The 26,579-nt window shown below is 41.8% G+C and overlaps 1 protein-coding gene across 7 annotated transcripts in view; it reads right to left on the reverse strand.

The window, feature by feature from the left end:
- The window catches only part of MLIP (muscular LMNA interacting protein), a 274,040-nt gene that overhangs the window by 67,606 nt on the left and 179,855 nt on the right, over positions 1-26,579 (reverse strand). For 6 of the 7 annotated variants that reach the window (XM_029595699.1, XM_029595700.1, XM_029595698.1 and 3 more), the window contains 3 exons: positions 21,938-22,354; positions 10,036-11,676; positions 5,917-5,988 (listed from right to left, as the gene is read on the reverse strand). In XM_029595699.1, the coding sequence (XP_029451559.1) occupies positions 5,917-5,988; positions 10,036-11,676; positions 21,938-22,354 (2,130 nt within the window). The remainder of the gene's footprint in view (positions 1-5,916; positions 5,989-10,035; positions 11,677-21,937; positions 22,355-26,579) is intronic. The other variant, XM_029595705.1, reaches the window with a different exon arrangement.

Consider the following 26,579-nt stretch of genomic DNA (forward strand, 5'->3'; position numbering starts at 1 on the left):
ACTGTGGGAGGTCCTGAAGGATAAGGTCAGAGCGCTCCCACAAAGGAAAGACCCAGGCGAGTGCTTTACTGTCCAACAAGGAAAGAATCTAGGATGTCTTAGTGGCATCATCTGGAAACAACACAGCTTGGAAGCAAAAATGGATGTTGCATTGGTTGATGAACCATCCCAGAGTTGAAGCTCCCCAGAATAGCGGGCAGAAGCTGGAAGTGTTATGATGGAGCGTTGAGGAGGCACTGGAATGATAGGCACCAGTGTAGACAGAGTCAGCATGCCCACTGGAAAGGAGGGTGCTAAAACGTACCATAGAGGCCAAAAGAGCTTCAAAAAGCTATTGCTGTTCCTTCATTTTCTGGGCCAGGTCGGGAATCATCTGCAGAGTGGATCTTCCCTCGGGTCCATGGCCTTGGCAATCTGTTATGCTGGTGGACCCTTGGACCAAGGGGGAGTTGATGCTACCTATGGAGAGGAGCCCCACAGGCCTCCATCATCAATAGGTGAGACTGGTGGGAAGCAGAGGCCCAGCTGGAACTTCACCACTACCAGCCCATGTTACCCTTAGGTTGAGCCCTCAGGTGTCAGGGCCAACTGGACTTAGGAGGGGCCTCTGCAGCGATGGAAGTCCTGGTAAATAAATGTAGCCAGAGTCTAGGCTGAGGTTAGGGAACAGGCAGCGAGCTCACGGTCAAGGTACAGGCAAAGGTCGAGGCAAGAGGCATAGCTTGTGGTCAAGGTCCAGGCAAAGGTCAAGGTCCAGTCCAAAATTAAAGCCAAGATCAGTTCGAAGGAATGAAGGAGGAAGTTGAGGAACATGGGAGGCAGGAACTCAGGAACAGCAATTCACTACTCAGAAGCAAGTAGGCCTATTGCCAAGACAAAGGCTGAAGGCAGGATCCAACCTTATATACTCCTGGGTTGCTGATGTCATCAGCAAGGGCCATGGGGCTTTTCCCGCCGAGGGCCAATTAAATTTAGAAGAGAGGCGCATGGGCGCACCTAAGGGTGCAAGACGTTGGCTGCATTCCAGCTGCGAAGAACAGCTGCTCCCCACCGCTACCAAGGAGCCTAGGCCTGCTTCCACCACGGTGGTGCAACATCAGGTAAGTGAGACCGGCCACAGGGCTTTGCGGTTGGCAAGTGTAACACATGCATGCATATATGTGTGTATATTATAAAATGGACATGTCTGTGGGTGCAGGTCATCTAGTGCATGCACATGTATGCTTGCGTGCCTGTTTAAAAGTTACCTTCCATGGATATAACACAATGATTTAATGAGTAGGGACTACCCTAGTAGTTACAGCAGTAGGTTGAGAACCACATAAATTGAAGTTCAAATCATTGTTTTATCATTGATGTGCTTTATAACCCAAGAAAGTCACTTAAGCTTCCTTTGCCTCAAGTACAAATGTTTTACTAAGGCTCTTCTCCCATTCTGTGGCTATGGGAACTCAAACATGAAATTTCAGACCTTTTAGTAAAAATTTGTAACCTATCATTAAAATCATCCATTGTACCTAAAGACTGGAGGATAGCTAATGTAACCCCAATATTTAAAAAGGACTCCAGGAGCGATCCAGGAAACTACAGACTGGTTAGCCTGACTTCAGTGCCAGGAAAAATAATGAAAAGTGTTCTAAATATCAAAATCACAGAACATATAGAAAGATATGGTTTAATGGAACAAAGTCAGCATGGCTTTACCCAAGGCAAGTCTTGCCTCAAAAATTTGCTTCGCTTTTTTGAAGGAGTTAATAAACATGTGGATAAAGGTGAACCGGTAGATGTAGTGTACTTGGATTTTCAGAAGGCGTTTGACAAAGTTCCTCATGAGAGGCTTCTAGGAAAATAAAAAGTCATGGGATAGGTGGCGATGTCCTTTCGTGGATTGCAAACTAGCAAAAAGACAGGAAACAGAGAGTAGAATTAAATGGACAATTTTCTCAGTGGAAGGGAGTGGGCAGTGGAGTGCCTCAAGGATCTGTATTGGGTCCCTTACTTTTCAATATATTTATAAATGATCTGGAAAGAAATACAATGAGTGAGGTAATCAAATTTGCAGATGATAACAAATTGTTCAGAGTACTTAAATCACAAGCAGCTTGTGATAAATTGCAGGAAGACCTTGTGAGACTGGAAAATTGGGCATCCAAATGGCAGATGAAATTTAATGTGGATAAGTGCAAGGTGATGCATATAAGGAAAAATAACCCATGCTATAGTTACACAATGTTAGGTTCCAAATTAGGTGCTATCACACAAGAAAGTGATCTAGGCTTCATATTGGATAACACATTGAAATCGTCGGTTCAGTGTGCTGTGGCAGTCAAAAAAGCAAACAGAATGTTGGGAATTATTAGAAAGGGAATGGTGAATAAAACGGAAATGTCATAATGCCTCTGTATCGCTCCATGGTGAGACCGCACTTTGAATACTGTGTACAATTCTGGTCACCGTATCTCAAAAAAGATATAGTTGTGATGGAGAAGGTACAGAGAAGGGCAACCAAAATGATAAGGGGAATGGAATAGCTCCCCTATGAGGAAAGACTAAAGAGGTTAGGACTTTTCAGCTTGGAGAAGAGATGGCTGAGGGGGGATATGATAGAGGTGTTTAAAATCATGAGAGGTCTAGAATGGGTAAATGTGAATCGGTTATTTACTCTTTCAGATAATAGAAAGACTAGGGGGCACTCCATGAAGTTAGCATGTGGCACATTTAAAAATAATCAGAGAAAGTTCTTTTTCACTCAAAGCACATTTAAACTCTGGAATTTGTTGCCAGAGGATGTGGTTAGTGCAGTTAGTATAGCTGTGTTTAAAATAGGATTGGATAAGTTCTTGGAGGAAAAGTCCATTACCTGCTATTAATTAAGTTGACTTAGAAAATAGCCACTGCTATTACTAGCAACAGTAACATGGAATAGACTTAGGGGGTCATTTTCCAAGGAGTTACCGCAGGAAATAATTCCGCAAATCGCGCTAACAGCCGTTAACGCGATTGCAAATATTTAATTTAGTATTCAGGGGGCGGAGTTGGGGTGGAGCATATGTTAAGTAGGAAAGAGTTATCGTGTGGCGCGAAACAGCCACAGTGTTAGCACGGCTCCTAACACGGCCAATAGCTACACCTCTTTTGTTTGCGGTACGTTGTGCGCTAGAGGCCGGTAAAGGTTTATCACGGTTCACGGCCAGCCTGTTTCAGTGGGGGTGGGGGTGGGGGAGGGGAGGGGGGGGGGGAGAGAGAGAGAGAGAGAGAGAGAGAGAGAGAGAGAGAGAGAGAGAGAGAGAGAGAGAGAGAGAGAGAGACTTGCTATAGTGTCTCTTCCCTAGACAGCTTCCCTAGACAGTTCACCTAGTAACTCGAGGTGGGGATTAGGTATGAGTTTAGGGGGTTGGGGGCCACTTTCACATTCAACGTGAGACGTACGAACAGAACAGTGGTCTCTTGTGAAGAGTTGATGGCCTTCGGAGTGAGGAAACTCACGCCAAGATGAGATTTGGGCAATGTTCTCTCAAACTAGCTTGTTGTTGCCCAGGTAGAGTGTCCATCAAGCTAGTGTGAGAGAATATTGCCCAAATCTCATCATGGAGTGAGTTTCCTCACTCCGAAGGCCATCAACTCTTCACAAGAGACCACTGTTCTGTTCGTACGTCTCACGTTGAATGTGAAAGTGGCCCCCAACCCCCTACACTTATACCTAATCCCCACCTCGAGTTACTAGGTGAGCTGTCTAGGGAAGCTGTCTAGGGAAGAGACACTATAGCAAGTCTCTCTCTCTCTCTCTCTCTCTCTCTCTCTCTCTCTCTCTCTCTCTCTCTCCCTCCCTCCCTCCCTCCCCTCCCTCCCTCCCCCCCCCCTCCCCCACCCCACCCCACTGAAACAGGCTGGCTGGAAACATTGTGAACTGCGATATATACTTGCAATGTAGCCCAAATCGGGTTAATAGTGCAACTTGTGCTAAGAGTGTGTTGCAAGCTGTTATTGCAATTTGTGATATGCTTGCTTATTAGCATAAGGTAACACCCCTTTTTGGTATCCCATGCGATATTGGAAAATGAGGCCCTTAGTTATCGGGTACTTGCCAGGTTCTTATGGCCTGGATTGGCCACTGTTGGAAACAGGATGCTAGGCTTGATGGACCCTTGTCTGACCCAGTATGGAATGTTCTTAAATGAGGCCCTTATTTATTAAAAGATAAATTTTCAAAAGCTTGCTTGTATAAAAAAAAGATCATATATAAATGAATGTGGGCCAATTGTGCATGTTTATTTTTAAAAGGGGCCATATACACATGAATATGCACGCACACATTATATTCTAATGGGTTGAATCGGGAAGTAGAATGGCAGGGTATTTTGTGAAGAATAGACTTTCTTGTTTGAGAGTCATATACTCTTATTTTTGCCTAAAATGTTTGACATATATCCCTTTGTGTACTAATAGATGATGTATATTTCTTTAAAATAAATTATAATTGGGAGCAATGGAATATAATAAGCTATAACAGGAAATGATGTCAGTGAGCACACCATCAAATGGTATAAAGAACACCTACTAATAGAAGGGTAATTCACCTCATGATTAAGTTTGAACAGCGGATTGATTGCCTTTGGCAATGGCAGATTTAAAGCAGATAGGATGAGTGTACCAAAAAGGTTTGATCCATTGTTGTCTTGTTGGAAACTTCTCTGTTTCATAAGAAGATATTGTCCGAAGTAGAAGCCATGAGTAGCTAGTATAAATTTTGTTATGAGCTGAAAACTAATTTATTTGAACTGGCATCCTTTTAATAATTTTTTCATTGCAGTGATGGCAGAAGCAAGTGTTTTATTATACCCATATTATTTTTATTTTATTACTGTGATTTTTATTCTTTCGATTATGTTTTGTATTTATTGTAAGTTTTAACTAATATGTTTGTTTTAGTGTAAGCCCCTCAGAATTTTAGATGATGTGACATTTTTTAAAATAAATAAATACAATAAATATATAAAGATGTTTGAAATTTTTGCAAAAAGTGTTTGTTTTAAGACAAAGTTCAAGATGGCACTTTTTCCTAGACTACAGATTTGGAGAGCACAGCACTGCGATGGTTAGAAAAAGGAGAGTGTCTTTAAGAAATATTACGGCTAAAGCAACTCTACTCCATTCTTGAGGCATTGATGAGCTTCCTTGAAAAAGACTTAATGAAGTGAAACATTGGCTATGTGGGACAGCTGCACAGTTTATGAACAAATGAATTGATTAGAATGCTGTCTGGAGAGGGGCACAGTGTGAAAAATGAATATATTTAAAAACGGAGTGCAAATTGTATCATTTTGGGAACAGCTATGGACTGTTAAGAGATAAATGAATTTCTTATCTGATGATTTGTATACATATACAGCGAGTTGCACAGTTATGAACTGATTAGAATGCTGTCTGGAGAGGTGCACAGTGTGAACAACTTGAATATATTTAAAAACAAAGTACAAATTGTTTGTGCCATTTTGGAAACAGTTATGGATTGTTAAAAGAAATTATTTTCCTATCTGATTATTTAAATGTAGAGAACAGGAATATCAAACTTGAATATGGTAAATTAAAATAAGCTTTTGTATGTTAAATCTAATTACTTTAATAATTTTTGTATTATGCTAATTATTTCCAATAAATAGATTTACTTTAAAACATTAAAAAAAAACAGTTTAAGACAATTTTCAACCAAGTTATAACCTTGGTTGAAATTCTGCTAACATTCAAATATGACTGGATTCAAAACAATTGACATTAGATAAAAGAAATCCTTGATAGTCAATAAAGAACACTTCTCCAGTATTCCTTATAGACATGTCAGACAAACATTAATTCTAAAATATTCATAGCATACATGAATGCACAATAACGTGGTTATGCCCATGAACCAGCACTGACCTTCTGCTCCAGAAGCAAAGTATTTGTAGGGATTGCAGCCAAGGCTTTATAACTTGACTTGATCTTGTATTCCTAGTAGGGCCAGTCCCAAAGAAGATATAGATGAGGAAAAAAAAAATTGAAAAAGTTTAACAGAGATAATGCCTGGTACTAAATGTTCACATTGATGATAATGTACTAACTATGCACTGCAAATAATGCACTCTATTTTTCTACTAGGACTTATATACAAATAAGCCTGTAGAACAATAGCACCCATAGCTTTGCCATGGAAAATTTTGCAGAATAAAGAATGGTACCTCATTGAGGTATAGTTTTACATTTTTTGCAATGCTCAATTTATAAAGTAAATTTCACATGTAGTTTTATGATGCTCTACTAATTAATTTGCTTTGCATAATTTGGCATCAAAGACAATTATTAACTATTAATTAAATAGCATTTTTGAAGCATAACAATGTACAAACTTTTAATATTTGGAAGGCAGAAAATATTGCAAAGTCTACTTCATGTGCAAACAGCACATTGTGCAAGCTATCACAAACAACACACACTATTTGCAGTTTTTGCAGACAAAGCTGACTTTGTGAAATTCTCTGCAATTTACTACATCAGCCTCAGTGTAAATTACAAATATATAAAAATTAATGCAGGGTGCTGGATATTATTTCTTATAAACAAGGTATGCTTTAAAATATTTTATATATTTAGCGTTTACTATATATGAAGCAATAAGTAAAATAAAACACAGCCATAATTCAAGCAAATTGCAAACCAGTCCAAAATACTAGAGTATGCAGTGACAGCATGCAACATATGCTGCGGATGGCATAAACTGTAGTGGTTTTCATCTTCTGAGAGCAATAACAAATCAGATCGTTGTCCTTGCAAAAACTACAGATGACAGCAAGCAATTCTTACAGGTGATATCCTGTGGCTGAGTTCTGTGAATCAGCAAATAAATCCCCTGCTTTGGGGAAGTTATGCTTCTGCTAATAATGGCTTGAATGAATTTTTCAGCAGATATCTACAGCATTTAGCGCTTTAAATAGTTGTAAGAATTTATTGACCTAAAAAATATCTGGCAGTGCTAGGAAGACTCATTAGTTACCCTCGAACTGATTGATTTTTTTTAATCTCTTAATACCCTCAGCAGTCTTAGCTGTTCCCTACAGATGGCCATACACAGATGACTAAGAACTCCAAGATTTCCTTGCCAGCCCCAGGGTGTACCCTCAGTACTCATGGTTTGCCAGTAGTGACCACCATCTTCTCTCCCTTTCCTAAATCTGGCCATTGCTTGAAGTTAACATCAAAAATCTGCAGTTTTAGTTGACATTGTATTGTTTTCTTTATTTTACCATTCCAGTTTCCATTCGTGCAATATGATAGACCCAGGATGCAGATAGCTTTATCGAAACATGGAGCTGTGTCTGGCCTTTTGGAATACTCAGCATCAGGCTTAGCTATCAGATAAGTACTGCCTGGTATACTGACCTTTTAATGCACAAATAAAAAAGAAAGAAAAGATCTATCAAGGTCATTTTTATGCACCTTATTATAATGATGGGCCACAGCAGCAACAATCAAATAGAGTGAGAAGTTGGTCCTTTGAATGAAGGTCTTATAGATATTTTTTTTTCAATTGTTGTTATCTAAGTAAGTGATAAAGATGGTCCTGCTAAGTAATAAGAAGAGTGGATTTCTATAATCCATTTGGCTATTTTCCAACCTTGTGTAATTTGTTATATATACAGCTGTGTTTTATAAATGAATAGGCCCCCCTCCCAGATTCTAAGCAGTTCAAATGCTAAATTATTTTTCCATAGCATGTAATTTAAAAATAAATAAGCTTAAGCTTTTATTCAGGCACATTTCAAATGCTTTATCTATGGGAAATGCCCAGGTGAACTAATAAAACTAAATGTCTCAGGATGTTCCTGGCATAAAAAGGGATAAAATACAGATGGAGAGGGCAATCTTAAACAGCTTTTTACTAGGTAAAAGGGCTATCTGCCCATTCTGCATGCTGGTAGAAGTATGTGCAGTGATTGATGTGCATACTTTTACCCAAGAGAAAATTAGGTGGGGTGAGAGGCAAGGTTAGGCCAGTAGAAGCAACAATGCCCATAGCTTTGCATTTTGAAAACCATGCATATGGAGGCTGGTATTCAGAAGCCATGTAGACGGATAACTGAAACATTATCCATCTAAATGGCAAAGCAGTAATATCTGAAGCTGTATTCAGCTGGAATTTAGCTGCATAATTCAGAGGAGGTCCGGAGTGGGTGGGATGCAATCAGGTCTTCTTTTCAAAATATACACACAGAATATGCAGGATCTAGATTTAGCTGCATAAATTCAAAGCTAACTCTGGTCGCACCAAAGGGCTATCCTAAAGTTAGCCGGATAGACTTAACTGGCTAACTTTAAGATAGCCGGGTATATCCAATGGCATGGCCACGCTGCTGAATATCCCTGTTAAGTTAGCCGGCTAGCTATATCCAACTAACTTAATTAGCCACTCTGCAACTGAATAATGGCTTTACTGTTTTTAAGCTGAAAAGAATCTGCAGGAAAAAAAAAAGCATTACAAATCTCTGCGGATAATTTTTGCTCTTGGAAGTGTTCAAAGGGAAAGCATATGCATGCTTTCACTTCAAAAACTGGTACAATGTCTGCCAGGAAAAGCACCCATGGACTTTGCAACAATCTGCATTATTTTGAAAACTGTCCCCATAAGGTGGCAAAAACTGACTTTGAATTGTGCACCCAAAATGCCTGCAAAAATTACCTTATATTTTTTTAGTCTCATTTAATGTCAATTGTGCATTTATTTAATTCTTTTAAATGTCTCTCTTGTCATGCCAATATGAAAAGTTGCTTTCAAACAGTGCCAATATTATCTTCTTTTCTGCCATCTAATGAGCTTTTGCAAGCTCATATTTTCATGTATTGAAATGAGGTGTTTTTTCTAGTAAAGGCAAAGCTGTTAACATTTTCTCTATAAAGTTTTCTCCAAATAAGTTATAGGTTTATATTTGATAAGAATCAGTGGAAGTTATACATTATGGGGTAGATTTTAAAAGGTGTGCGCGGGAGTAAATTTGTTCAAGCAACCCGGCGCAAACAAATCTACTCCCGATTTTATAACATGCGCGTGCTGTCGCACGCATGTTATAAAATACAGGGTCGGCGCGCGCAAGGCTTTGCAAAATCGGCAGCCTGCGCGCGCCGAGCCGCGCAGCCATCCTCCATTCCCTCCGAGGCCGCTCCAAAATCAGAGCGGCCTCGGAGGGAACTTTCCTTCCGGCACCCCCCCCCCCACCTTCCCCTCCCTTCCCCTATCTAATCCACCCCCCAGCCCTAACTAATTTTCCCCCACCTTTAGTTTACAAGTTACACCTGCCCAAGGCAGGCTTCCGGCACGACATGTTCCGGTCCGGGGGCTGGTCCGGAGGCCGCGGCCACGCCCCTGGAATGCCCCTGGGCTGGAACCACGCCTGCGGCCCTGCCCCCAGAATGCCCCCGACAACGCGCCGGCCACGATGCACCTCCAACACGCACCCGACACGCCCCCCCAGGAAAGCCCCAGGACTTACGCGCATCCCGGGGCTTGCGCGCGCCGCCGAGCCTATGCAAGATAGGCTCGGCGTGCTCAGGGTGTGGAAGGGGCAGCTTTTTGGGGGTTACGCGCATATCTCATGCGCATAACCCTTTGAAAATCTGCCCCATTGCTTTCAATAGGGATGGTACCTTTAAAATGGGTGCACAGGCGCACATACATACGTGTGCATTGGCGCTTACCCAGAGACACGGTCATTTAAAATATGCATACATGTTATAAAATAGCCTAGATGTGTATCTGTGTAACTAATTTTAAGCAGTTTTATATCTATGAAGATCATAATTCAATTGACTATTTCAGTCATTTGAAAATAATTGTAAAAAGTTCAGTGGTTGCTAATGGGAGCAATTATTGATATATATGATCTAATTATTTCTACTTATATCTTAAAATAATATATAATCACTTGCATTGAACCATTATTCAAGGAAACAGATCAGTTATCACAAAGGACATTTAGAAAACATGCATGCAGAGGGTAGATGGGATACCTTGGGTTTCTTAGTTTCATGATCTGGAGACTGGGATAAGGATTGTGCTGAAGACAGTTCACTTGATCTTGACAGAGCTGAGCGTGATGATGGCGATTGTATTGGTATAGGTGATGTATGATGTGTTACAAAAGTAGTGGGTGATTGCTCAGGTCTTGGAGATACAGAATAAGCTCTGTAATCTGGGTATGGTGACAAGGAAGTAAGGTATGGGGAATGGGAATGGGAATGAATATTAAATGTCATTGAAAAGGGATCATAATCAGGGTATGAAGGGGAAGTGACAGTCAGCTCTTCAGTGGACAATGATGGCTGAGTTTGTTTTGATAGAAAAGGTGTAGAGTGGAAAAGCTTTGAAGGAGAGGAAACCTTCTCTGAAGTAGGTGAAAAAGTAACTCTTTGATTGGTAGGAGAGAAAGAATGAGATACAGAAGAAGAGACAATGGGTGAAAACATAGGAACTTTCCTTGATTTTACAGGCAAAGGAATTCTTTTTAATGGATGCTGTGTCTCTTTGTTTAATGGAGGCTTAAGGTGCAAAGGAGAAATACACTTTGGGGTAGGTGAAGGGGTTTTGGGGCTAGATGTTCGTAAGAGAGCTGGAGACATAATTTTTTCTCTAGAGGAGGATATGGCAGATGACCTACTACTTAGTGCACTAGAAGAAAGAGTTGTATGACATTTTGCAGGGGAAAGTGATGTAGCATGCAGAGTGGAATTAATAATATGTTCTGAGGGCAAGGGTAAGATTTTAAACTGATTATGAGTTTGGTTATAAATCAATGAAGTCTGAGCTTCTTTTTGTTTAGAAGCACCAATGGTAAACTTTGAGGAGGGTTTCTTAAATATAGTAGGGCATGATTTAGACTTGTGATAAGGTGACAGAGATAATGAACATGGTGATTTGGAAGAAAAATTAAAGAAAGAAGGTTCAGGGGAATATTTTCTTTGGTCAGTGGATGTTCCTGTCTTCAAAACTGATGTTAGAAAAGAAAGTCGTGCTGACAAGGGTGATGCAAATCCTGACCTTGAGAGATTTGTATTAGATGATCCTGGGCTAAAAGGCTCATTTGTGCTGTGTATACTGGAAGATGAACCATAGAAAGGTGGTTCCAAAGGCTTAGGGCTTGGGCATAAAGAATGAGTTGTGACTTGGAAAGATATTGGAGATAATGTACTCGATCTTGCCAAATGGTTGGGAGACGATGATTGAACAGATATGTTTGATATTTCTGTCTCACTGGAAAAATGTGAAGATGGAATTTGATTTTTTCTTGGAACAACTGGTGCTTTCCCATGTATATTATAAAAGGAATTTGGTATAGTATATGCTTTCATTTGAATTTTAATGGGTACCTTGCTATTAGAAGATGTAGTCAACATAGGGGACCTACTTATTAATGTTTCAGTTTCATGAGTAATAGAGCAGGATGGAGAGTGACTTGTAGCCTGAAAGAATGCAGATGAGCCTTGGTTTGATGGGCCAGCTGGAGATTGACCCTTGCTAAGGGATTCTTCTGAAGAACAGGCTTGATTCAGATTAGCCAAGTCCTTGCCTACTTTCTGATTAATTGGAGGTAGTACATGAAGTTCAGGTGCTTTATAGGAAAGTTGATCAGTGGTGGAAAGAGAAGATGTTAACTGGAGGAAAAAGAAAAAGAAAAGGGTAAAACAAGGTGAGATTTATATATTCTTTACAGGTTTTATTTGTTTAAAAAATATAGATTCCACTTATAATGGATCCCATTGCTTAGAAGATTGCAATAATTAAAACAAATAAAACAAGCAATGCAATTTAAAACAATAAAACATAAGCAAACATGGTAAAATTTTATGTCACAAAAAGGATGTTTGAAAGAGCAGCAACTTCAGAAGTTTACAAAAAATCATTATGCCAATAAGCACTCAAAAAGGATCCAGTAGTAAATTCCAGAATAGGGCAGATGATAAAAAGGCTCTTCTACAAGTGTCCTTCAGTCGTGATTTCTTAATCGAGGGGACATCTAAATAATGCTAGAAATATATTTTTATCAATGAAAAAACTCCAAATGTTAACCACACAAAAGGACTGATGCAATAATTTTCACGGAAAGCGGATGCTGACTTTTCAGCACCCGCTTTCTTAACGCACCTATGGCGCCCGCAAGGGGAGGCGCCATGCAATATGTAAATGAGGGGGTCACGCTAGGAAGGAGGCACTAGGTGTGATTCTAGTGCCTCCTTGTTAACACAACCCGCCGCTGCTGCCGATTATGAAGACCAATGCTGGTAAACTCGGCGTCGGTTTTCATAACCGACCGTCTGTGACCATTTTCATTACTGGCAGATGGCCGGTTATGAAAACCGATGCCGAGTTTACTGGCATCAGTCTTCATAACTCGGCAATCTGCCAAGTTTTTGTTTTTTTAACTTTAAAAAAGAAGTACAGAAAAGCAGTTTTTTCTGCTTTTCTGTACTTCTTTTAGCTGAGCAATAAATGTGCGTCTGAGATGCACATTTATCTTTTTGCATGCGGAGTGAATGAGTAATAGGCTCATTCATATGCATTTGCATGTGATGGGAGCTATTACATTCACTCCACACCCGACGCAGGTTAAATAGGCGCTAATCCCCCTATTACATTAGGGGGTGGATTAGCGCCTATTTAACCCGCGGCGGAGTGTGGGTTATGCAGTGCGCTCGGCTGAGCACACTGTATTGCATCGGCCCCAAAGCCTTTGATTATCAACTTCATAGTGCTGTGGGGGTTTTTGATGTTGTTGTTGTTTGTTTGTTTATAAAACCTTAATAAAAAATATTTGAACAAAAATAGAGAAAAACACGGCACTATGACATTGGTAATCAAAGGCTTTGCCTGGTTAATGCTTGGAATTAACTGAACAAGGACCTTGATTTGGAAATTTTCCCCCATCCTGCCCCCAGAAACATTTTGTCTGGTAATATACACACAAATGTACCCAGGTACAAAGAGGTAGCAGTGGAGCACTCCCAGGGCATGCTTTCATTTTGTCTGGGAGCATTGATATTCAGCACTACTCGGATAAAATTAGTTGGGGAAATGTGGTTAGAAAAAGACCTAAAAGTTACCCTGAATAAATTTATGTGAATAACTTTAGCCAGGTATTCAGTGGCAGACTTATCCAGATAAGTGCTACTGACTATATAGGTAAGGCAGTATAAGACCAGCCAGATAACTTTCCAACTGGCTGGTCCATTGAATATCTACCTATATAATTATATCTACCTCTATAATTTCATAAATATCACTGATAGCACTTCAGATAAATAACATTATGCACCAATCTTAGCAAATAGAAAGAATATTTAGGATTATATATAGGTTAAAGTTCTATAACATATTGAACATTTCTTACATCCAAATATTACAATTTTTGGTATTTTAACACAAATCTTTATATAATCAGAAATGTGGACTTCCTCTAATAAATAACATTTCCAATTAAATATGTAGTGAAAATATAATACAAAACTCAACATGTGTTCTGCTTAAACTTCCTTTTAATAAATACAGTTCATTAGGAAATATTGTCCTGTTGTCAAATGACATTAGCTGCTGAAAGAATAAAGAAGCTTGATATTTTATTACTTACTCTGCAGTAATTAAGTATATAAGTGATAACGGTAATTTAAGACCAGTTGCCAAATTGATAGCATGTATATCAGGTTACTTCTGTTCACTGTGTGTGATCTTGAGTATATAATTTAGGGATTTATGCAATAAAACTCATGCTAAAAATGTTTTAACATCCATGTTGGTAAAAACGTAATGGGCACACTACAATACCACTTAACAAGTAATAACTAAATTTTAGTATTTGCACACACAAAATAATTTCCCTAGCACAAGAACACTTAGCATGCACACTAACCCATAAAACTGTAGCTTTAATGCATTAAAAGCACCTGTATGCTAAAAGACTTAGGGGGTCATTTTCTAACGGGATCACATGCGAAAAGGGACTTTTCGCGTGCAATACCTAGATCAGGGCGGCGTCGGGGGCGGCGTCAGCACCGGAAGGGGAGGAGTCGGGATGGCACTGGGGCGGACACGGTGAAGACATCGCTGGCAGCGAAAAGGTAAGAACCCTTATCGCCGCCAGTAACGCGCCTAATAGCACCACCTTTCACGGTGGCGTTATTGGTTTGTAAAAGCCGGCAGAGATAACACCGCGGTGGTGCGATCACTGCTGGCTTTCGCAGGCCCACCCCCTGCTTTGCCCCCCGGTACAGTGAGCATAGACCCTGTGCTCACTGTAGTGTGAAGACTGCATAGCTGGAACCAAGATTGGAGGAGGGGTTGGAGGTGCAACAGTTCTCGGAGGTTTTCCATAGGTGGGTGTGGCAGTGTTTACCCAAATCAGTCTCTATTCACGTAAAGCAGCTGTCTGAATATTGCCCACCCTAGATGCATCTAAAAATCTACATGTTGTCCCCACCACTCTTACACTTTGAGCCGCTCTGAGGGACATGTTTAAGTCTTTTATCTGTGAACTTTACACTAATATTTAAAGTGAAAATATGTGTGAACATTCAGATTGAAAATTACCTAGGAAAACTACCCACACACATTTCCACCTGCAAATTTGCCTAGGTGCTTCTCATAAGGAAAAAATATATTCATAACTACTGAAAATTCAAAAAGTATGCACATAAATGCGAACCTCTATGGAGGCCAGGAAATTTCCAAGAAACTAAAGGGGAGCAGATGTAGTCCTGTTTCACAAAAAAGAGGTAACAAGGAGGCGACCTGTCTTAATATCATTAGTGAGCCAACCTATGAAACATAACTCAAGAAAAAGAAAGCACAGTACCTTGATGCAAATAGACCCCAGGACCTAGTAGAAATAATCTTTTCAATCAAAAATAGTTCAGCTCTTTGAGGTGCAAAATAGTAGTGGACCAAGGAGTACCAAATATGGCTGATCTGGTCTTTAGTAAGGCTTTTCACACTTTTCCATATGAAAAACTGATAAACCAGCCTGTAAGGCATCAGGGCAGAAACAGGTCAATTTTCAAATATTTAACTGGCTAATCTGGGGAGTTGACAAATTAAAACCTTGCTATTAAAAGTTATCCGCCACTAACTATCTAAACTAAACTCCCTAAATTCACAAAGTGGCCAAATTTAGCTGGGCAAAAAAAGGGGCCATTTCAAAGGAGTTTTCAGAGTGAGCTTAAGACTTTGCTGTTTATCGATGATTTTTAGCACTCACTGCTAAGTTTAGCTGCTCAACTCCATTCACAAAAGCAGCAGACCTAAATCTAACCATCCTAATTTCGATCAACAAGATTTATGCACATTTTCAACTGAAACTCCGGCTACTGTCATTTGGCTGAAAATATCCCTAAAGAAAATCAGTTAACAAATTCCGGGTATCTTTTCTGAAAGATGCTAACTGAACGAGGAACTAATTAAGCAATAGAACTCAGAAAGCGATAGTCAATTGAATCAAGTCTGGTGAAGATACAAGTGACCAGTAGGGATTTTCAAGACTTAGTGCTAGAGTTGGTTATTTCCAATATTTTCATTACGATGTTGAAGAGGAACTTGAAGGAAAACAAGATAAGGAAGGATGGAAGAATGAATGAAAAAATTATAGGTGAGATAGATTATTTTTAAAAAATGTCTTGTGTTTATTGAAGTGATTACATTACAATCCATTTAGTCAGTTCTTAAAGGTTGTATGTGGGCTCAGTAGTAAAATTTCCCATAATAACTTATCTGAAAGTATAGGACTATTCATTCGAAGATCTGCTTATGAAGTCAGGGAAACACAAAGGAAAATGTGGAGTACTTAATCTTCTCCCTATACTAGTTCATTTGCTTCACTTCTGCAGAGGAGATTGTGATTATTTATGTGTTGCAAGCTCAGAGACGCGGTTGCATCTCGAGGCAGAATGTGAGCCTTTGGATCACGGTACAGTTTAGGGAGGAGCCCCAAGGCACACCACGAGAGATGAGCAGGTATGAGCATGGGTAGAGCAGGAGCAAGGCTGGACTGAAGACAAGGCAAGGAACATCTGGAGCAGGAACAAGGCAGGCTCAGCTCTCAACTGGACCTACATGCACCAATGAGACCCAGGAATGCAATGCTGGTCTCAAGAGTAGCCCTCCAGCCACTCGATAGCCCTTCCGGACCCGCACTTGGGAACGACGAGTGCATGAGGCCAGACAGAAGCTGAGGACAGGAACAAGAAGACTCAGGATATTCAGAAGACTCAAACGTAGACTCAGAAGACTCAGACGAAGACTCAGGATACTCGGAGAACTCAGACAAGGATTCAGGTTGCTCAGAAGATTCAGGCAAGGTTTCAGGATTCTTGGAGGTTTCAGGCAAGGGTTCAGGATTTAGGAGAAAGCACTGGATGAGTGCTGCATCGCAGCACGCCCTACACAGCCATCCATGGATTGTCGCGGACCACGCTGAAGGCAAAGCAGACTCCAGATGAAGCAGTGGAACTGAAGCCAGGACATGACAAAGATTCAAGAGATGCCTGCACCAGGGTGCACCATACACAGCCACCTTTGATTGATCGCGGACCAAGTTTGAGGGAGCAGGTTCTGGCAGAGTCTTGGGCATGGACGGAAGCAGGCACAAGGAACTCCAAAACCAGGACAGGATTCAAGACTCAGGATTCAAGACTTGGGAACTTGGCATTAAAGCAGGAGCCTTCCGGAGACTTGCACTGCAGATCAGAAGTGTTGCATTTGTGCCTATTCTCGCCCTCGCTCCACCCTCTCTACCTTAGTGGTGACTCCCTTCAGGTCTGACGGACAGATGCTGCCGCATTTTCTCCTCGCCGTACTTCCTGGAATCCCCGGGCTGGCCTGACGCTGCGGATCTGCCATGTTGCTGATGATGTAATGGCACACGCGCGCACGCACTCTAGAGATGTACCGGCAAGGGCTCGAACCTCGGGGGCGTACCCTGTAGTGACGTCATCCGCTTCCAACTTAAAAGGTCTTTGTTCGCAACTACAAATCGAGTTAGCAATGAGTAGGAAGGAGGAAACTTCTCTGCTGCTCTGCCTCCACAAACTTACCAAGGGGTACCTGCTCCTCGGGGGCCCCGTTCTCTCTTCTTGATTTCAGACTGCTAGACGGGATCTGGTACTCGCTCCTTGAGGGCCTACATCCCTGAATGCTCAGAAGACTCCTTACTTCCTGGAAGCGATCACAGACGTGAACACTGTGAGTTCAATTACAGATAGGAATCGGTACTCGCTCCACAAGGGCCTGTGTTTCTAATCTCTGAAGACTCCCTTCTGTCTAAGACGTTATCGCAGGTATGGAGATCGTGAGTTACTATTACAGATTGCAGATAGGAACCGGTTCTCGCTCCACGAGGCCCATGTTCCTAAAACCCTTCATAGACTCTCTTCTATCTCAGAAGCTATCGCATACCTATTTCTGGTACATTACTATTTCATATTGCAGATAAGAACTGGTACTCGCTCCACGAGGGTCCATGTTCCTAAAACTCTTTACAGACTCTCTTCTATCTCAGAAGCTATCACATACCTAAATCTGATACATTACTATTACAGATTGCAGATAGGAACCGGTACTCGCTCCTCAAGGGTCTATGTTCCTAAAACTCTCCAAAGACTTTCTTCTATTCCAGAAGCCATCTCATACACAGATATTGTGAGTTCTTATTCCAGACTGCATAGAGGAACCAGTACTCACCTACGGCTCCTGTTCCTGAATATACTGAAGACTCTCTGTTGCATAGAGGCTATTACAGATATCTACAATTGTGAGTGTATCATCTACTACTGGTTATGTATCCTGCATATCCTGTCTACTCACTATCTATGGTCTCTCTCTACAGCTCAGCAACCCAGAGATTGCATTTCCAGTATCTGAGGGACTTCAGCCCTGCCGGGCCCATCAGCTCATTGCTGCCACCTCTAGTGGTTCTACTTCCTGTCTAAATAAAGAACTATCTGTGTTTGTCTCCATACTCCAGCCTAGCCAGTGGTCCCTCTCAGGATATCCTCCTGGGGACGCTGTCATCTGCCATCGGCCCAAGGATTCACCAATTTTCACTAAGTGTTTATTCCTTATACTACTAGAGCAGTATCATACAGACTGCCACACTGTGGGAGCCAACCCACAACCGATCATTGACCCCGCCTATGGAGTATTACAGATTGCTAGCTCCTCCCCTTGAGGGAGCAGCATTGATCAGATTACTCACTCCTCCCCTCTGGAGGAGGTGATCCATAACAGATTGCTAACTCCTTAGCAGATTCACAATAGATTGCTAACTCCACCCCCTGGCGGTGTGATCATCAACAGATTGCTAACTCCTCTCCTCGGAGGAGCTGGTCGATAACAGATTGCTAACTCCTCCCCTCTGGGGGAGCAAACCCTAACAGATTGCTAACTCCTCCCCTCAGGGGAGCTGGTCTATAACAAGAAGGTAGGCCTTGTGCCACGAGGTGCCCTACACAGCCCCCCCATGGACTGGTCACGGTCCACGACAGTGGCATGCCAAGAAAAGTGAATAGACAAGGAACCTGGGAACTGGATGAAGAGTTGGAGATGAGACAGATGGAGTCAGGACAGGAACATCAGACATCAGGACATCTGGACATCAGCACATGGAACATCAGGATGACTGGACATCTGGAACATCAGGAACAAGGAACAAGCGACGAAGGAGCTCCAATGAGGGATGAGACCAGGAACATCAAGATGAAGGAAACCAGGAACACGAAGAACATGGAACAAAGATCTATCAAGGCATAGAAAGACCACGGAGGACCTGGATCGGAAGGAAGACTACAGACGCTGTGGATTGGAAGGCGCTGAGGAACTGAAGCAGGGTCCTTTTATAGGGCTGGTCCAGGCAAAGATGGATGACATCATCAGTGAGGGCTGCGGGGCTTTTCCCACCGCTGGCCCTTTAAAAGTAAAGGAAAGGCACGGCCACGCACCTAGAGAGGGACAGGACCAGGGACAGCATTGGCGACATCTATGCCATGAAGAGGAGCAGGCAGAAGAGGCACTAGACCGCAAAACGAGGGCCTGACATCGGCGGCTTCCTGCTGCAAGGGAGAGCAGGGCAGCAGCAGCTCCCTGCCATGGAAAAGCTCCGCGGCAGCAGCTCTGCCTGCAATGAGAGTTGCAGGCAGAGCTGCTGATGATCCACGAGAGTGGATCATCAGCAGCAGCCTCCAGGCTGCATCGGGAAGAAGGTTGTAATGGCAGCAGACCACCGCCGCGCGAGGCACAGCGGTGGTGGTCTGCTGCCGGAGGTAAGGGACTGCCTTTGGCTAGGCCCGCAGGCAGGATCCTAATATTATGTCCTCTTCAAAAGTGAATTGAAAAATAACTTTTCACCCTCTGAACAAGCAATATAAAAAATATTCATGTGTAACATATGTAAGGAATCCTTGGTCTCTTACCAGATGGAGGTACTAACTAGCTGAGGAGGTTCAGAGAGGTTTACTAAAACATGGGATGGATTTTACTCCCCCATGTGAGAGACTGAAATGGTGTTGCCTTATCCTTTTTCACTGTCCAGCACCATTTTAGGTTGGGGGGTTTTTAGTTCGATTTCCAGAAGGCAGGAGCTCTCTGCTGCCTGTCCTTTGTTTAGCTAACTTATTACAGAAGGGTTGTCTGTTTTTTCCCTTTGCGGGTCAGCCTGTAAATCTGACCTGCTTCTAGTTGCTTTTCACTCTGTTAACCCATTTTTTGGAGATTTCCCTTGTGAGACCCTGTTCACAGAGGATTGAGGGGTCCCTATGTGTGGTTAAATCAAGGATACAGAAGATTCTGGCAGAGTTTTTTCACTCCTCCAGGGGATAGACCTGTTAGTGACCCATTGCAGAGCAATTTCAACTTTAACGGATCTGTCTTTTGTGCTATCTCCTCAGTTGTGAGGCAAGGAAGTTTTTCCACCCTTCTTGTCTCTCGTTTGGTTTTCCCCTTTTTGTAAATGACTATTGTTTCTCCATCTGCAGCTGAGTGCCCTTGGTGCCCTTGGGAAGAGGCGTCTTTCACCTAGGAAGAGTCGGAGGAGTGGAATCCTGTTCCTTGCTATAGGGAAGGAGCCAAAGGTTTTTGAGAACTGTGTTCGCTGCTGACTCAGGTGAGCGGCACTTGAGAGGAGAGTGTCCACTGGCACTATCATAAGGAGAGCTAAAATATTTAAGAAGACTTCAGGAAAGGTAAGATTGTGAGCCCTCTGGGGACAGAGAAATACCTACAGTACCTGCATGTAATTCGCTTTGAAGTGCCTGTAAACCGGAATATTTTAAGAAATACACGTGTACATACCTGTGCGCGCATCAAGAATAAAGAGGCAGAAAAGGGGCAGGGCATGGGACAAAGACTTGTGTGTAGCCCTCAAGATATTGACAGAGAGAGAGAGAGGGAGACAATCTGACACTCTATATATCACCCACTGTAAAAGGGGCACTTTAAACTCAGGATGGGTTTTGAGGGGGTGGTGTTTCTTTGGTCTGCCTAGGACGCAAGGGTCTGCCCAAAAAAAAAAAACCATCCTGAATTAAATGTGCTCCTCTTCCAATGGAAGATATATAGAATGTCAGATTGTCTGTCTCTCTCTCTGTCAAAATATTGAGGGTTACAACCAAGTCTTCGCCCCATGCCCTGCCCCATTTTCTGCCTCCTAATTCTTGACGCTCGCACAGGTATGTACGCGTGTACTTTTTAAAATTTGTGTTGCTCACACTCGGCCCACATACAAATGCATGGAGCCATTTTTGCGCGAGCAACGCTTTTAAAATCTACCTAAAAGACGTAACTTTTAAACAGGCACATGGGCACACATAGGCTCACATTTGCCGGCTCACAGCCAGGGACGTGGCTATTTTATAACATATGCACGTATATGTGTGCATTGTATAAAATAGGCTGACTGCGTGCACATATACGTGAAAATTTAAGTGGGCATGCACCTATGCATGCGATTGCCACTAATACCGCATAAGTGGGGGGATTTTATTACACACGCGCACGCTGACAGCATTACCAGTTTTCCCTCTTTGCTCCCAGTTCAACCAGACAGGAGTTAGGACTTCCAACTACCCCTAGTTTAATAGCCTCCCTTCCCCCTTGCTATCCCCAACCCTTAAAACCCTGCTGACATGCCTAGGATTTTTTATTTTATTACTTAAATGCCATACATAGCTGAAATTTACATCACAAGGGACCTTGGCGGGTGCTTGGGCGTGTAAGTTATGCTGGTTTCATTGTGGAATCAAAGAACGCCCATGCTTCACCCAGACCACGCCTATTCCCCATCCCTTTTTAAAAACTTTTTATTTGTGAACATAGCGGGAGATACATGCATACATGGGCAGTTTTTAAAATCTACTCTATGCATGCCGGCCCGACATATTCGCATATCTCCCAGTTTTGGCGCACGGCGGGATTTTAAAATTCACCTTAAAGAGGAAAGCTTTCCCTGTTAGCTTCAATACTTGGATTAGTGGTATGCAAAATGTTAACTTCTTATCTGACCTATATCTTATGTAAGTGAAAAGCAGCTCTTAATTATTAAATTGAATAATTCTGAAATTGACCTTTACTTTGCAATAAAACAGCAATAAAGGCAAGTTTTATAAACCTTCTAGTACAAACATATTTCCTCTATAAAAATAAATATCTTAACCTCCATCACTACAACCATGTGCCTAACTTATATTGCCCAGTTATTGGCAGTTCTGAATTTTTTTTTTTTTAATATTGAATTGTCTAAAAGGTTTAAACATTACTTCACCCCTTCTTCCAGCTGAGGTAATTTAAATCAGTCTTGGAAGCAATGAACATTGTCTAATTCAAGCTCTGTTTTAAACCAGACTTTTGAGTTTGACATGAAAAATTAGATGAAAGCTGTACCTGAGATTCTTTCTGTTCATAGAGTGCATCCTGAGAGAGCTCAGGATATCGTACTTCAGGAACAGTTTGCATCCCAACTCTCACTGCCTCTGGAACTGCCTCCCCCATGGAATCTGAGGGCATAGCCAGTGACTGGATTCGTGCTTGTCTATGGTCAGTGACCACTGCGATTACTGTGGGGTGTTTGTCATTGCTTTTAGTGGTCATTTCTTCTTCTCCATCATCTGAGTCTGTTATCAAGACAAATTCAGCCTGGAAAACATCATTTCGTTGCATTTCTTCTGCTTTGCTTTCTGCACATTCATTGTCTTGGTGTATCTGTTGATTGTTGCTAACTCTGTGAGATGCCAAATCCTGCATGTCAGTAGCTTGCCTGACTCCACTTCCTAAGACCAGGTAATCAGAGAATAGCGTGGCCTGCAAAAGATAGTATTATGTCAACCAATATAACTATATAATTTGTCTCAAATTATAAACAAAAGCGCTTTGATTAACATTACAATCTGGCATATTCAAGAGATGTTGTAACAAACACTATGGCACAAGGTACTTGATTTTGGAATGTCTTAGTACAGTTTTGTAACCCATACTGGGGCACACGTGTCAGTGTTTAACATTGATGCAAAAGGCAGAGTTACACACTGCACTGGCACTGAAATACAGGAGGTATGTATCAACTGGGTCACACTACTGATTCCAGGGCTATTTGGTTCAAATGCTAACTAGCACCAGAATTGCATGCACTTATCCTGCACCTTCATTATTATGTATAAGAAAGTGGGCAAGCCCTTAAGGGGTAATTCTGTAACAGACCACATTAATTAGATAGCAAATATCTATTTATTTATTTAAAACGATTAATATTCCGCCTGCAATAGAAACCCATGCTAGGCAGATACATGCATCAGTCACACTAGTTTTCAAAGAGAAAAATACATGTGTGTACTTATACATACATTTTCACTTCTGAAAAAATACCACCAAAACTACCTCCACACAATTACACCTGCTAAATTGTGCCTAGAAGTTTTGAGGGAAATTTTATATGCATACTTTTGAAACTACAAAAATGTGTGCAAAAGTGCAAATCTCTCCTCCTCCCTGCCCCCGAGAATACCTCTACCTACTTCAGGACACTTTATGCATGAACGGGGCATACGCACGTAAGTTTACCCACACATTGGGTGGACAATTCTGTAAAAGGTCATTTCTGTGCATAAAACACTTATCCACAGAAGTCCCTTAGAAAATTACCCTCCCAATGTATACAGAGAAAGGGGACATTTTAAAGACAAATGCTTACCTTTATGGTATGCAAATGCAATTTGTTAAATATACTGGTTACTTGTAGGTCTGCAAGTATATTTTGAAAGGGAAATGCCCCATGAAATTGTTTTCAGTTTAATAAAATTTGATATACTGCAAGTCATCATATCAAAGTGGTTTACAATTCTATCCAAAATTTTAAAAAACTGTAAAATAAAGACAAAACAAGTTCACAAAACATTTTTACAATTCACCTATTCACCCCCTTTAATTCTTCTCTTAAAATATAAAACCTATATAACTGAACAGAAGAGCTGATAATACTTAAATATAAAAAACTTAAAAATCTGATTAAAAAACAGTTTTTTTGTTTTGTTTAATTTTACGAAACAGTCCATAATTGAACATGAGTTTAGCTTCCAATGGAATAGCATTCCCTAAAATGAGTGTTTGGTAGGCAAAAGTAGCACAAACCCCTTCAAGTTGCATCTCTAATGGTGAAAGAACCCTCAGTAATTCCAGTTGTGAAGAGTGCAAGGCTCTTTCTGATTTTTATGTAATCGGGATATTTGCCAAATATTGTGGTAAGGATCTTTTCAAGCCAACTCAGCAGATACTTTCAGACCTGTGGACTTTACAGCTGCTTTGCTTCGGGTGCAAAGTTAGTGCTGTAAAGCATGCATGGAGATTTCAAAATTAAATCCCCGTTGGTTGCTTGCAAGGTTCTCCTCCCCCCCTTACACACACACCTCTTTTATAGCTCAGTTAAAAATGTGAGCACTGCAACAACATGCATACGTTTTCCTGCAGAAGGGGAGGGCGGTTTTCACCTGAAGTTTTTAACCAGGTAACTACTTAGCTACCTGGGTAAAATCATTTCAAAATTGTTCTCTCTATGTAGACAATTGCATTGGTTCAGGTCTCAAAACAGTGCTGGAAATTTGCCACCATAGGAATCAGGGACAGACTTCCATGGCATACTGTTAAAAGACTTTTACCTTAAGAAAAAAATTTTGTTTTGCTCAAGGTCAACCATGCGTTCACAAACAGTCTGAATTTATTTAATTTGGTTATACTTCAGTTCCCAGTGCTTTTCTCCTATGCTTAAAAGGCCTTTTTTAAGATTACTTTGCCTTCTCCCATGATAACCCATGCATTGCTGACAGTATTATAGCACTGGCCTCTGATGGAGAACTCTGGAGAATGTCTGTGAATAAGAGGCACAGCCTCATGTTTGTGCTGGATTATATACTCATCCAGCATTAGAATATTGAGTCTGGCACGGCACGGTGCAGCACTAACACTGGGCAATACTGTACCCAGCATGGCAATTTCTTATGTTCTTGCTTTCACATTCTACATGAGACGTATGAACAGAACAGTGGTCTCTTGTGAAGATTAGCTGGCCTTCGGAGTGAGGAAACTCACCCAAAGATGAGATTTGGGCAAGGGTCTCTCAACCTAGCTTGATGGACTCTCTACCTGGGTAACATCAAGCTAGGTTGAGAGACCCTTGCCCAAATCTCATCTTGGAGTGAGTTTCCTCACTCCGAAGGCCAGCTAATCTGTTCATACGTCTCATGTAGAATGTGAAAGCGGCCCCTAACCCCCTACACTCTTACCTAATCCCCACCTCGAGTTACTAGGTGGGCCTATCCAAGGGATACAAATACCTATCTATGGGACATGCTATTATGGCCAGGCACTCTCTCTCTCTCTCTCTCTCTCTCTCTCTCTCTCTCTCTCTCTCTCTCTCTCTCTCTCTCTCTCTCTCTCTCTCTCCCTCTCTCTCCCCCTCTCCCTCTCCCAGGCCTTCCAATCCTCTGAAATACACCATACGGGACACATCGCAAATGGAGATAAACCCTTTCCACATGGTCACGGCTGCTATCACACCACCTAATGCATTTGAAAAAGGTGTAGCTAAAACTCTGCGTTATGGCTGTGTGATACTCTTCGCAGGGAGCCTAACCCAGCCCACTCTCCGCCCCATTTTTGGAATTTGCATCACACCATACGATATGGTGCGATCGCATGCGGTAAACACGTTTTTGCATGCGTTAAAGGCCTATCGCATGCAAAAACGGGGCTTTTCGCATGCGATAAGCCCTTAACGCATGCGAAAACGCCTTACCGCATTTTGAAAAATGACCACCTTAGACCAAGTCTTTATTTTCTTCCGAAATCTAGCCAAATTTGGCTCTTCCCTCACCTCCAGAGGCAAACTATTCCATAAATTTGGGATTACATTTGAAAATGAGCGTGCACCCAGTCGAGAATGAATAAACGCTTTTAACGGTGGAAGATCCAAATAACACCTTCTTACAGATCGTAAATTTCTTTTGGCTATATGCCATTGCAAAGATCCCCTCAATGAGGGAGAACTAAAACCATTTAGAGTGTCTCCAGTTCTCCTCCATACTTTAACACAGTCCACAAGGCCACAGAAGTACCAAGGTTCTGCTGGTGGGGAGGAGAATAACCTCACAGGGGTAGGGACTGTTACGATCCCCCCTGTTGCTGCGCTACAGGAGGTATCTCACCTTTCCACTGGAGGCCGCTTCGGAGCCAGGGCCTCGCCTGTGTATCATCCAGGATTTGCTCCAGGGCCTGGGAGGCCTAGCTGTTCCTGAGGCCTGCCTGTGCGCGCTCGGTAACAGGGACCAGTTCACACAGTCTCTCATTTGTCCTGTGGTACAGTCGCCCTTGTACTTACTCTTAGAAGTCCTGTTTGAGGGCTTCTTTGACTGAGAAGAAACAGGCTAGACACTTGATTTGGACGTTCAAAATAAAAATTTACTGTAACCAAAATACTTGAAGGTCTAAGCCACAAAAATAAAGCTCAGAAATGTTTACATAAAAAGAATAGTTTGAAAGTGTCTGTCCTCAGGCAATGTCACATTTTATGGTAACACTAGGAATTCCACTTCTGAAGGGGTCTCCTATGTCTCTCTCCTAGTAGACAACTCGGTTGGGCTTCAGGTGGTATAAACCACAAAAAAAATCTCAATGTCCCAAAACTCTTCTTCTCTGATGGGCTGGAACTGGTGCTAAAATTGTTCCTCCCAAAACAAAATCTAAACCATATTTTTCTGTACAAAATACTTCTTCATTCACTTACTTAACTGTTGTCCCTCCTTGGGCTCTCATCAGTTCCTTATCCTGCCCTCCCTCAGAGTGGAATAACTTCTCTCGAGCAAGTACAGGACCAAAAAACCTGTTAGTAAAAGCACAAAATCTTCGCAAATCTCTTCTCTAATCTCCAGGACAAAACTCCCTTCAGATTTGTGAGGGTGCTGACAGAAATCCTTCCAAATCTGTGACAGTGTCCTATTCCCCTAGGTTAGGCTGTGAGGCCTAAAAGATGTGAATCTCT

The sequence above is a fragment of the Rhinatrema bivittatum genome, chromosome 3 (assembly GCF_901001135.1).
Source record: "Rhinatrema bivittatum chromosome 3, aRhiBiv1.1, whole genome shotgun sequence".
NCBI lineage: Eukaryota > Metazoa > Chordata > Amphibia > Gymnophiona > Rhinatrematidae > Rhinatrema > Rhinatrema bivittatum.